Source organism: Balaenoptera ricei, chromosome 9 (assembly GCF_028023285.1).
Source record: "Balaenoptera ricei isolate mBalRic1 chromosome 9, mBalRic1.hap2, whole genome shotgun sequence".
In the NCBI taxonomy this organism is placed as follows: Eukaryota; Metazoa; Chordata; class Mammalia; order Artiodactyla; family Balaenopteridae; genus Balaenoptera; species Balaenoptera ricei.
In genome coordinates, this window is record NC_082647.1 from 52,100,292 (window position 1) to 52,114,290 (window position 13,999).

At 35.5% G+C, this 13,999-nt stretch overlaps 2 protein-coding genes across 13 annotated transcripts in view; one reads left to right on the forward strand and one right to left on the reverse strand.

Moving 5' to 3' along the window:
* GSDME (gasdermin E) overlaps positions 1-13,999 on the forward strand; it is a 110,227-nt gene that overhangs the window by 84,172 nt on the left and 12,056 nt on the right. The window contains exon 12 of one of the 6 annotated variants that reach the window (XR_009505026.1): positions 10,815-10,881. The exons of the other annotated variants lie outside the window; for them this stretch is intronic. The gene's annotated coding sequence lies outside the window, so the exon portion shown is untranslated. The remainder of the gene's footprint in view (positions 1-10,814; positions 10,882-13,999) is intronic. 6 annotated transcript variants of the gene reach the window in all.
* The window catches only part of PALS2 (protein associated with LIN7 2, MAGUK p55 family member), a 128,090-nt gene continuing 123,485 nt past the window's right edge, over positions 9,395-13,999 (reverse strand). For all 7 annotated transcript variants that reach the window (XM_059933765.1, XM_059933766.1, XM_059933768.1 and 4 more), the window contains one exon: positions 9,395-10,640. In XM_059933765.1, coding sequence (XP_059789748.1) covers positions 10,464-10,640 — 177 coding nt within the window. In that variant the 3' untranslated portion in view covers positions 9,395-10,463. The remainder of the gene's footprint in view (positions 10,641-13,999) is intronic.

Sequence of the window (13,999 nt, forward strand, 5' to 3'; positions counted from 1 at the left end):
AACCTGGCAAACGGAGACTTTACAGGTGTTTTTAGGTTGTGGGCCTTGAGATGGACAGATTATTCTGGATTATCTGGGTGGAGCCTTAAAAGAAAGAAGGCAGAAGGGTCAGTGAGAAAGGGATTTGGCCACAGAAAATGCAGGAAAGATGAGGCATGAGAAGAATTCAGTGCTGTCACTGGCTCTCAAGACAGAGGGGGCCAGTTCAAGGACAAGAGAGCAGTCGGTCAGACAGCCAGCAAGGAAGTGGGGACTTTGGTTCTACAACTGCATGGAACTGGAGTCCACCAACAACATGCAAGAGCCTGGACGCAGATTCTCCTCCAGACCTGCAGGTAAGAGCCAGGGCAGGGCCTGGGAGACAACTTCACTTTAGCCTGGTGAGACTTGTGTTGGACTTCAGACCTACAGAACTGAGATAATAAGTTTGTATTTTAAGCTGCTAAATTTGTGGTAATTTGTTACTGCAGTGATAGAAAACTGACAGGTAGTATAAGATAGAAGAATGAACCACACACAGTTGGACCCTTGAACAACATGAGTTTGAACTGCACAGGTCCACTTATATGGGGATTTTTTCCAATAGATACTACAGTACTATACAATCCACGGATGCCCAACCATGCATACCAAGGGATGACTTTACGTAAAACCTATTTTTTTTGGAATATAGGTGAAACACTCTTTGACATAAAGCATAACAGTATTTTCTTGGATCAGTCCCCCAAGGCCAAAGAAATAAAAGCAAACATAAGCAAATGGGACCGAGTTAAACTTAAAAGCTTTTGCACAGCAAATGAAACCATCGACAAAACAAAAAGGCAGCCTATGGAATGGGAGAAAATATTTGCAAATGAGGCTGCCAACAAGGGGTTAATATCCAAACTATACAAACAGCTCATACAACTCAATCATAGAAAAAAAATCCAATCAAAAAATGGACAGAAGACTTGAATAGATATTTTCCCAAAGAAGACATAGGGATGGCCAACAGGCACATGAAAAGATGCTCAACACTGCTAATTATTAGAAAAATGCAAATCAAACCCACAATGAAGTATCACCTCAAACTGGTCAGAATGGCTGTTATCAAAAAGCCTACAATAACAAATGTTGGAGAGGATGTGGAGAAAAGGGAACCTTTGTATACTGCTGGTGGGAATGTAAATCACTGCAGCCACTATGGAAAACCGTATGGAGGTTCCTCAAAAACTAAAAATAGAACTAACGTGATCCAGCAATCCCACTATCTGGAAAAAAATGAAACCATTAATTTGAAAAGTTACATGCACCCCAATGTTCATAGCATCATTACTTACAATAGCGAAGAACATGGAAGCAACCCGAGTCCCCATCAACAGATGACTGCATTAAGAAGATGTGGTGTACAGATGGAGAGATATACCAGGTTCTTGGATTGGAAGAATCAATATTGTGAAAATGACTATACTACCCAAAGCAATCTACAGATTCAATGCAATCCCTATCAAATTACCAGTGGCATTTTTTACAGAACTAGAACAAAAAAATCTTAAAATTTGTATGGAGACACAAAAGACCCCGAATAGCCAAAGCAGTCTTGAGGGAAAAAAACGGAGCTGGAGGAATCAGACTCCCTGACTTCAGACTATACTACGAAGCTACAGTAATCAAGACAATATGGTACTGGCACAAAAACAGAAACACAGATCAATGGAACAGGATAGAAAGCCCAGAAATAAACCCATGCTCCTATGGTCAACTAATCTATGACAAAGGAGGCAAGGATATACAATGGAGAAAAGACAGTCTCTTCAATAAGTGGTGCTGGGAAAACTGGACAGCCACATGTAAAAGAATAAAATTAGAACACTCCCTAACACCATACACAAAAATAAACTCAAAATGGATTACAGACCTAAATGTAAGACCAGACACTGTAAAACTCTTAGAGGAAAACATAGGAAGAACGCTCTTTGACATAAGTCACAGCAAGATCTTTTTTGATCCACCTCCTAGAGTAATGGAAATAAAACCAAAAATAAACAAATGGGACCTAATGAAACTTCAAAGCTTTTGCAAAGCAAAGGAAACCATAAACAAGATGGAAAGACAATCCTCAGAATGGGAGAAAATATTTGCAAACAAAGCAACGGACAAAGGATTAATCTCCAAAATATATAAACAGCTCATGCAGCTCAATATTAAAAAAACAAACAACCCAATCCAAAAATGGGCAGAAGACCTAAATAGACATTTCTCCAAAGAAGACATACAGATGGCCAAGAAGCACATGAAAAGCTGCTCAACATCACTAATTATTAGAGAAATGCAAATCAAAACTACAACGAGGTAGAATGAGGTGCCTCACACCAGGGAGAATGGCCATCATCCGAAAATCTACAGACAACAAATGCTGGAGAGGGTGTGGAGAAAAGGAACCCTCTTGCATTGTTGGTGGGAATGTAAATTGATACAGCCACTATGGAGAACAGTATGGAGGTTCCTCAAAAACTAAAAATAGAATTACCATATGACCCAGCAATCCCACTACTGGGCATATACCCAGAGAAAACCATAACTCAAAAAGACACAATGTTCATTGCAGCACTACTTACAATAGCCAGATCATGGAAGCAACCTAAATGCCCATCGACAGACGAATGGATAAAGAAGAAGTGGTACATATATACAATGGAATATTATTCAGCCATAAAAAGGAATGAAATTGGGTCACTTGTTGAGACGTGGATGGAGCTAGAGACTGTCAAACAGAGTGAAGTAAGTCAGAAAGAGAAAAACAAATATCGTATATTAACGCATATATGTGGAACCTAGAAAAATGGTACAGATGAACCGGTTTGCAGAGACACAGATGTAGAGAACAAACGTATGGACACCAAGGAGGGAAAGCAGCGGGGGGTGGTGGTGGTGGTGTGATGAATTGGGAGGTTGGGATTGACATGTATACGCTGATGTGTATAAAATAGATAACTAATAAGAACCTGCTGTATAAAAAAAATAAATAAAATTCACAAATTCAAAAAAAAAGATGTATATATATATATATAATGGAGTATTACTCAGCTATAAAAAAGAATGAAATACTGCCATTTGCAACAATGTGGATGGACCTAGAGAGTATTATGCCTAGTGAAATAAAGACAAATGCTATATGGTATCACTTACATGTGGAATCTAAAAAATAATACCAATGAATGTATATACAAAACAGAAACAGGCTCACAGACATAGGAAACAAACTTGTGGTTACTAAAAGGGAGACGGGAGGGGTGAGGGACAAATTAGGGATATGAGATTAACAGATAGAAACTACTATATGTAAAATAGATAAGCAGTGAGGATTTACTGTATGGCATAGTGAATTATACCCATTATCTTGTAATAACCTATAATGGAATATAATTTGTAAAAATACAGAATCACTATGCTGTACACTTGAAACTAACAATATTGTAAAGCAGCTATACTTCAATTAAAAGACTAATGCTTTCAGAAATACCAGAAATACACTAGACTAGCAATTTCTGAAGTATGAGGTATAGAAACCTGGAAACTAGCTTGGGAAAGAGTTGCCAAAGTACCTTTTCTGGAAGCAGGCTTCCTGCACTCACCCACATTCACGCCTCCATCCCTTGGCCAGTCTGGTGGGTCCACCTGCCTTTCTCACCGCAGGCTTCAGGGCTGAGGTGTGTGCCACAGCAGGCATTGTCTTTCCCACCAGGGTTTCTCTTTCTTGGCTAGCTGGGAAATGGTCCTAGTATTCCATGCCATCTAAGCTTAGAGGTCTTTTCTTGATCCTGTATTTTAACCTTCCCTGTCTCTGGAAATCTTTCCTTGAGGAAGTCGTCTTTGAAAGCCACGGAATCTTTGGGCTGGGATAGATGAAACAATAATTAGGATTTCCTTGTGAAAAAAGGGAGGCAGGTGAAAAATTGATCTGTTTTGGTGGGGAAATCTAAAATAACATTAGAGGCTTTTAACAAAGACTATTAGCATTTAAAAGAAATTGGTGAAGCTAATCTGATACTCTCTGTATTTTATTATCTCCAAGCCTTAGTTCTACCTATAAATGAAACACTACATTTTCCCAATATTAAATATTTATTTCTTTACATATACAAAAATATTTTACCAGGAGTATGCAATCTCACAGATTGGACATTTCAGTAACTTTCATTTTGGACAACATATGGAAATATGTGAAAAAAAATTATAGGGACAGTTTCTGAGAAATCAATACTTAACTGTACTGCAGGAAAATTTTATTTATACAAGGACAGCAATAATGTTTCTTTTATACAGGAACTAGTAATACAGTTACTTGGAAAGCAGTAGCAATTAATTTTACTTTTCAACTTTTTCACCAGAAACTTACTTTGGCAGCTTGTTCAGCTTTGATTTTTTGGTTGCTAACAAGCATTTTGCCCTCCATTAAAAAACAAACAAAAACAAAAAAGGTCTCTTCTACAATCATTTCAAAGACCAGAGGTTAAAAGGAGCATGCATATGTGTTCAAAATAAATATATACCAAGAGAGATGGAAAAAAAGTCCCTCAAAGTCTTCACATCAAATTCTCATCATGGGCTCTAACAGAGCTAACATAACGTGGAAATTATACCAGCTGCTGAACCCCAGTGCTCATTCTTCTATAGCAAAATCCAAGACACCACTTTCTTAAAAATCAATGTTACTGAAAAAACAGCAGTCAGCAGCTGTTTTTTAAAGTGGACACACAGCCAAAGGAAATATGTATCTTGTATTTCAGTTACAGATGGAGATCAGCTATTCCTCAAATCAGGTTTTACTGAAAAGACTAAGGCATCTCTCAGTTGGACCATGTTTACCAGAACAAGGTTTATGTCTCCAAAGTAAGGTTACTCATACCACTGCCTGCCTCTCCTATTTAAGAGTAAGATGAGAACCACACATTTTAACTGGTAATGACTTCTGGGTTAGTAATACATAGCAGAGGAGTTTCCCTCGTCCTCCAAGCTCCCAGGCCACCTGGACTGATGTGAGGAAGGTCAAATTTCAGGCATGGCTTGTCATATTTGTATGTTTCTACCCCTGGCATGCTGTTGCTGAAGTGCAGTAAAGACATCTATCTCCAACTTTTAAAATAAGACCTTTTGGCTTCTACTCTGTGGTAGTGACAATACCTGTTCAATGGGACTCAAGACAAGTTTGCAAGCATTGAGGAATTTAATCTGTCAAGTTGTAAGTGGCATTTACATTACCTGTAGATGTGTTCATTCAGTTTGTGCTGGAGATTAGAAAACAGTAAAAGCTGGTAGGGAAAAAAAAAATTGTCACTTCTGACCGACTTTGGCATGTGGAGGCAAGTCAGATTTATCATAGCACTACAGTATCAGCCAATGGCCCTGAAGCAATTAGAGAACACTCCTAAAATGCATTCATGTTGGATTCAAGGTCCCCTAACTGGACCTAACTGAATGTGTTTCCCCTCTTAAAGAAACAGATGCCTTTTAAACTTACACTAAACAATAGGGCTGCAGTGATAAACTTCAGGCATAAGGTAGGGCAGCTTTAAGGGGCAAACATCAGAGTGTCTTCGGATGCTTACTTAAATTGTGGATTGCCTACTTAAATTTTGTTTGACTTGTGAGTGGTCAAGGTCGCAAGGATTTGCTAAAGGTTTGGACTTAGAGTAGGATTCTGAACTCAAGACCTCCTGACCAGGACCACTAAGAGAGCAGAACACATCCTCTTCCAGGCTGGAACTATCAATGCATCCTCAGAGCTGTTTTAAAACTGAAGGTAGAATTTCTGAATGGTGTGCACCAATCACTGTGTTACCTCCAAAAGAGGTACATTTTAAAAGAACTAAAAGATAAGCAACCTCAGGGTGAGTGAATAAACAGATCAAGTAGCTCAATAAGGATTTTCCAATTTAGCATTTACCACATCAGAGTTATAAATTACTTCTTGTAATTTAAGGTGAAGACAAATATTAAGTTAGCCTTATTTAACAAGTGTAATGTTAAAACTAAAGGGAGATATAAATTTTATCAAAGGCCACATGGTCAGGAGTCAGAATTAGGATCTCAGCCAGCAGAAGTACACTAGCTCTATTTTTATCAAAAGAGAGACTATTTTAAAGAAAGCAGTACAGTGTATTGCAGAAGTAGTGCAAACCATGCTTTTAAATTCTTACCTTAGAAATGAGATATCATCATTCCTTCACTTTCTAGTGTTTTTAAGGACTCATTTTTGATTCTGTGCATTAAATCATTCCAGGAACACACAAAGTAACATGATAAATTATGGGAAATATTAAAAATGAATAAAACTTGAAGCTAACAAAAATGCAGTTAAAAAATAATCTTACCTTAAAAAAATTACATAATTGTCATCTTCTGCAGATACACAATGTATACGTAAAAACTCATGAATTATTAGTCGACTGTATTCTTAAAAGTTTGTGACTAATATTAACTTGTACTATATACAATAACCCTATTATTTAAAATTCTGAATTTCTCCCAAGAACTCCAAATCCATTACAGATGTTATTACATGAATTCTCACAACAAATCCAATGAAACAAGAGGAGGGCAGGTACCATAATCTCTAAGCCTGAACCATATCACAAACTCATTTGAAGGTTTAAATAAGTATTTCCCAAGAGGCTTCCATCTAGGACTCTGTCCTTCTTCCCTAAGGAAACTAAGTTATAATAATTTTCTGAGCTTAATTCCAAATATATTTTTCAGAAAGGGGATTAGTATCTGCCTCAAGGTAAAACAGAACCTATGAAAACAATGTGAAAAAAGTTTCATAATGTCTAAGAATTGGGAGTAATTAAAAATGTAAGAGCACTAGTTATAATTACATGGGTGAACAGATTTAATTTTACTATTCATGTATCTTGGGAGAATTTTACATATTATACACATAGCTATGTGTGTGTGTGTGTGTATATATATATATATAATATATATATATATAATATATATATATATAATATATATATATAATATATATATATAAAATATATATATATTATATATGGTGACTCAAACATTTAAAGAATGACCTGCTATCTATATACATAAAACTTCAGGATTGGTTTTTCCATTTTTAGTATAAAGATTCATTACTATAAAATTATTGGCTCCCTAGCCTGTGATTTCTGGAAAACGGGGTGTTGTTTCAGAAGCCGTGTAAGTACAATGTTAAGTAGATCATTATTTTGACCAATTTGCAAAACTTTTATGTTCAGTGTTTACAAATTTAAAATACTTGTACCTAACTCCATGGCTATCTATCATAAAAATCAACCCCAATTAACTGGATCATGACACTTACTGTTATCCATTAAAATAAATACAAATTTAAATGAATCTTTAAAGCAACAATCATCCTCTACTGTCACTGGGATATTACGGTCAAAGCAGTTAGTATCTGGCCAGTCTATAATGCTACACTAACATATTTTATTGCTAATTTGCATTATTTTCTAAATTTGTGTTAATATCCAATTTGCTCTTTTAAAGAAAACTTGTCCTTATAAGCTATTATATTAAATTTACTAGATTCTAGAATCTAGGGTTCAGGCTACTATTGCTGTACTGGGTTTATGATACGATTTCTACTTTAGAAAGCTATCTTCAGCAATGGTATGGTTAGACTTGGCAAAAGTAAACAAAGTTCTGATGTACTGGATAGTACTTTATTTGATACTATCCAAATATCAAACAGAAATTGAGACTGCATAATCGAGGCATGGCTGTAATAAAAGTAAAATTCTACTTGAGTGCATCACATATATTCTACTACTTAACAGTTAAATGATTTATCCAGGGACATCAACTCTATGGATATGGGGTATTTGTATATTTAAAAATAAAAAATATATATAATATTTAGCTGTATATAAATAGTCATGCCCTGAATGCTGAATGTGGATACTCACCTGTCCACAAGGAATCCTCAGGTGCATTAGTGTACTGGCACATTGTTTCCCAAAAGCATATGCACGTGCATGTATATTTTAACTATTACCAATTGTTCAACATCACTTTAAACTATTTTCTCTTTAGTAAAGCTAATTATCTTAGACCTTTCCTACAAGAGAAGCTCACATTTCGTTGATCACAACTATACTCTCATTGCCTCGGGAGAATCCCAGGGCCTCTGGGACTCCTTGCCCCAGCAGAGCTCTGCTGGTTCCTGCAGACCCAGATGGGACTTGAGTTTCAAGTTCAATGACTCTTTACTGAGATAAACGACCTTTTCTAAATTTATTCTCTTCATCTCTGGCGTCTAGACTGAAATGAAATCAACTGCACTGTTCCATTTTATATTAGGAGGAATCTCATGTTAACTAAGTAGTTAGTCATGAATACCATTTATAATAGAAATAATTCCTTTAAGTGTAGACTGTTTTCTAAATAATGTGCATTTTATACCATATGATAAGGCTTAAGATATATATGATGTAAAAATCATCTCTATTGTGTCAGATGGGTAAAATATTTTGTGTATAAACTTCTTGAGCTGCTACCATGATTCCAAAGAGGCTCCACGCAGCAGCATGAAGGCACACCGCAGAAGACAGCACATTTCCTGAGAATGTGGAAATAAAATTTCTCTTAAAGCTTACAGTGTGTTGAGACACTAAGTCATGGGACATCATCTCGACACTGTGCTTTGATTCATGTTGCTTTGAGAAGCCAAGAATTTGATGTAAATATATGTGGTTTAAAAGTTACCAAAGTTATTAAAAGGGTGTGATCCATTCTGCCACCAATTTCCTATCCTAGGACAAAGAACATGAATTTGTGTTCTGGATATGAAATGCTGGATTAAAAAAAACACCTATGGATTTCCAATCTTAACCATATAGCAACTTGGGTGTTCGGTCTCATTGTGAAGAACAGTGTGTGCATGCTGCTTAATGCCAGGTATTTCCTCTTCCCTCTGAGTCCTCCCGGCTGCATTACGTGTGACAGCTTTGGTGAGGGGAAAACAAATTCAGCAGCCAGGTGACTGGTGCCTAACACCAGACAAAGATGACCACCAGTATTTAAGCACCTCACCCTTTAAGTGTGAACACTGTTTATGTGAAAAGCTAGCAGCAATATAAAATATGGCTAACTTAGTTTAATGATGACCTGCATCTCTGAATATGTTTTAGGAAGAATTTATACCATCTAAGAATCCTAGAAGAATATACTAACTGCGATTAATTTTGGAAATTTGTATATGTTAATGCATCTAAAGATGGAGAACTGTTTTCCTAATCATTAAACAAAAAAGTACATTTCCTAACAGAAATGTAAAAAATATATATAATACATTATTTAATATATATTATATAATACATACAATGTACATATTATATAATGTATATATTGTATTGAGATAAAACAGCTGACAATTATTTCCAAATTTCATAAACTGTTCAATGGATTTGCTTCACAACATAACAAACCGAAAAAATACCCTAATGATCACATCACACTTCAAAAGCACACTGATTGTTCACAACACCCCCCAATTGCAAACTTGGAGGCATTTTTCAGCGTCACAGAAATTTTCAGAGGCGTGATACATTTGCTGACCATATCCTAATAAAAAAACTGTATAAAGCAATACGTTCATTTTTGTCAGTTAAACTTTTACATGTACAAATAAATCAACTTTCAGAGTCATTTTGCTGTAAGGTTTTGCAGGATAAGGCACTCTCTCAGCCGGCACGGCCTTGCTTGCTGTGTACATGTTAACGAAGCATCAGCCCGTCACTGCAATAAATGAGAGTGCAAAGTATTGCTCTTCATTTTTTCACAAGAGAGAGAATGAAGGGAAAAAACTAATATAGCTGCGTAAATTAAAGTGGATAGCCATACATCTCTGTAATAATGAAACTATGTAGCATTGAGCAGACTTCTGATGTCAGTATTGGATGGTAGTAGACTAGCTGTAGCACTGACATTAAAATTCTGCTTCTGTAAGAAATTATACATATTAGGAAAGAAGGCCAATAAACCATTATTTTCTAATAAGAGTAGCTGACCCTTCACTAAATACTGAACTAAATGACAGCTTTACAAAACTATTTCAAGTATTCATTATCACAGTGAAAATGTGAGACCAATGTTAGAGTGAATGATTTGAAAATTCCTTTGATGAAAAAGGCAAGGGTACTAAATCAAAACATATACAAAATGCTTCAACGCATTTCTTTATGTGATATGAATAGAAAGATTATCCATAAAAAGTTAGAAAAATTAAGATAAATTATATATTAGTACACCTTCCCAACCACATTTTCTATAAAAATCCAGAATAGTGTACTGGTACTTCAATCTACACAATAAAAATGCCTGGACTTGGCAGATATCTTCTATCTGTGCATGTATTTTCTCAGTAGAAGGTTTATTTGTTGCAGTCACTTTTTGAAAGTTTTATTTTAATTGTGGACCTTACTGAATCATCAGTAAACCCAGCTGATTGGGACCCACTGTGGCTCCATTCTCAGTTTCTCTATGGCAGTTTGTAGTTTCTCAAAGGCTTTGTCTAGATTGTCATTTACAATGATCAGATCAAAATAGTGGTTGTATGCTCTCTGAATCCGTGCACTTTCATCCACTGTTTTCTTCAAGTCAGAGTCCTGTCAAAGAGTTTTAAAAGGAAAAGTTTACATAATGTATATTTAATGGCTCAAAACCAACTCAAAGTGAAATACGTAGGTTGGATATTTGTTTGTTGTGATTCTGATACTAATCCTCAAAATCTAATCTATATAGATTGTTAAAAAAGACATTACCATCTGTTCCTATCCTAGTCTTTCCAGCTGGCACTCGTGTTTGAATTTATGAGTATTCTGTGTCTTCTGTTTCACTGATACTAAGGTAAGATTCCTGATTAAAAGACTGCTGACAATATCTTGGGGTGAAATCCAAAGTAATAAAAGAATTCTTGTAGGTGACTGGTCTCTAGCCCAATGGCATCACCCTTTTCAAAATATTTTTATCGTATGGATTCTGTAACTCATGGAACCCAATCTGCAGCGGCTGTTAAGCTCAAAGCCAAATTTGCTGCCTTTCTGTAAGAAAAAGAATCTCAGTAATGTATTTTGAAGGCTGCCTGTCCATGCTCCCCACACCCAACAACACACACACACTTTTATCTATTTTTTTAGCTAGTACTGTTTATATTTCATAAAATATTTCTAGTCATTTTGGAACAATGTGGGGGAATAAATAAGTAATAGGTTTTGCATGAGCAAGTAAAGCTTTTCATTAAATTGCAAGTGTTTTGAAATTTCATAATGCTTCTACATGTTCTTCAAATACTTACTGAGTTCCTATTAAAGCGTCTACTATGTTTCATAATTTGTGGATATAAAAATGAATAAGAGAGAATGGGCTCCTACCCTCCAGTGGAGGAGACAAATAAAGGGCAAATAAACAAAAAACTGCAAGCTGTAATAACCAGGAACAAAGAACTTTAAGAGATCTACTTTAGATAGAGTGCTTACAAAGACTCTACAAATGAATAAATATTTAAACTGAGTAAATGACTTTTAAACTGAGAACTATAGTGGGAGAAAGACCATTCCAGGCAGAGGAAATAGCAATGTAAAGTTCAGGAGGAAAATGGCCCTGATGTGTTTCAGATACTGAAAGACCAAGATGGATGGAGGCTTAGGGAGGGTGGGTAATAAGTTGAGATAGCCCAGGCTAGGTCATGGAGGACCTAGATGCAATGGAAAGACATCTCTGGATTATGATGGTGGCAGAGGAGATGGAAATGACACCAGACTAGAAATATATTTTGGTGATAAAATCATCAGGATTAACTGATGGGCTGGATATGAAAAGTGAGGAATATGAATGAATCAAAAATAGCTCGAGTTTCTAGCTTGAATAAATGGGTGGTTGCAGAAGATGCAGAGTTGAGGGGGTGGGAGTGTGAAAAACACGATATTGGTGAGGGGAAACAAAACATTCTACTTTGTTTGTACATGTTACGTTTAAGATGTCTGTGAGACATCCAAGTGCAGATGTAACATTAAGTAGGTAATGGTTATATAAGTTGGAGCTCTGAGGTCTGGGTTATCTATATATAAATTAGGAATCATCAGCATAACAATGATATGTAAGTTAATGGATTTGGTGAAAACACCTAAAGGAAAGTATATAGAGAGAAATGGGTTCCCAAGTAAGCCTGAGGGATACTAGTACTATAGTTAATATTTTCACTAAGATTTCGAAATCAATTTGAAACAACTAAAATATCTTTTATTATAGATGTATAAACAGGCCACAATTCAACCTGTAAACAAATCTTACCTAGTACAGTCATTAGAAACTTGTCTTGTTAAAAAAAAAAAAAAAGTTCTTTTTTGACAATAACAATCCTGTAACAATAATGGAGTATACCATATAGATGGAAAAATGAATTAAAAAATCTCTATGTATGGCTCTAGAATGATCTCCAGAATATATTAGTAAGTGAAAAACGCAGGCAGACTATTGTATGTAATAAGCTACCTTTTATGTAAGAAATGGGGGAGGGAGGATACACATACATACTTGCTTATATTAAAAAAAAAATTGTAAAAATGACTACCTATGTGGGTAGGAGGTAATAGAGTAGAGAGGATAGGGAAAAGCTAGATTTTTGTTTGTTTGTTTTTAAGATTTACTTTGGAACTATGAAAATGTATAGAATTATATTACAACAAAATCAAATTCAAATTAAAAAAAAGAGCAATACCTAAAAAGCAAAAGCAAAATGAAACAAATCTGTGTTTCAAGTTGATGCCTTAACCACAGAAAAGAATTATTTTAGCAACTTTAAAATAATTTAATACTCAAGGGATATATCATAAGAACAATTTTTTAAAAAAAGTTTAAGTCTGAAACTTAAAACTTTTCAATAATCATATTGTTAATATTGTTACTCAGAAATTATATATATAGTATGTACTTAGTTTATACATGTAAAGTCAGAAATTATGTTAATGTCATCAGCAACCAAGACTTTCAGCATAGGAGGAAAAATAGATAAACATAGTCCAAGAAGTTAAGTAAAAATGTAAAATGTGAGTTGGAACTATCAAACTGAATTAATGATGTATATTTTCCAAAAGGGGAAAATATATTTCATTCATCTGGCCACTGAGAAGACCTAGAAACAATGACAAACTAAGTTGAATGCACACCTTTAGCATCTATATTATCTCTAAATACCATTTCCCACTAAAAGGAACCAGGGCTTTTGGAAGGCTGGTTCCAGATCTGGGCCGAGAAATGTGTAAGGATAACCTGGAGCAGCTCGTCATACCAGGAAGCACATCAAAGTTTATGGGGTTGTGTTAAAAAGACTCAGAAAACAAGATGAATAGGCTCCTCTTAGCTGAAGACAGGACAATTTAAACATCAGAGAGTAATAGTTGACCTAAGTACACAGAGAGAGAGTATTCCAAGTGACTTTAAAACATAGCGATTTGATTTGACTGTATATACTTAGTGGGATAAACCCTAAGGATAAAGGAGAAAGAGACAGTTCACAGTAATCATACCTGGTAGTATTTGTACACTTATTTTCAGACTGTTGTGTGTGTACTGTGAGATAAATCAAATGAGCAATTATGTGCTATATTCTAACAGTCCCAGTGTTTTTGAGAACTGGGATACTCAGCCTAGGAGAATGGAGTTATATATATGAAAGAGGTTAAATAAAACCCTGTAATCCTGAATTTGATTGGGAAGTATCAATATATGTTCATGATATAGTTTCCTTCAAACATACAAACAGAAAAGCATATAACCAAACTAGTTCTGTCTGCCTAAAAGGTACATTTAGCTAGAAACAATGATCAATCTTGGGACAACGTGCACCCCTAGTATTACGGTCCTAAAATACCATTTACTCTAAAAGGAACCAGAGCTTCTTGGAGAAGTAACTGATTCCTGGCCTGGAATAGAAAATGTACAAGATGAGCCTAGAGCATTTGTCATG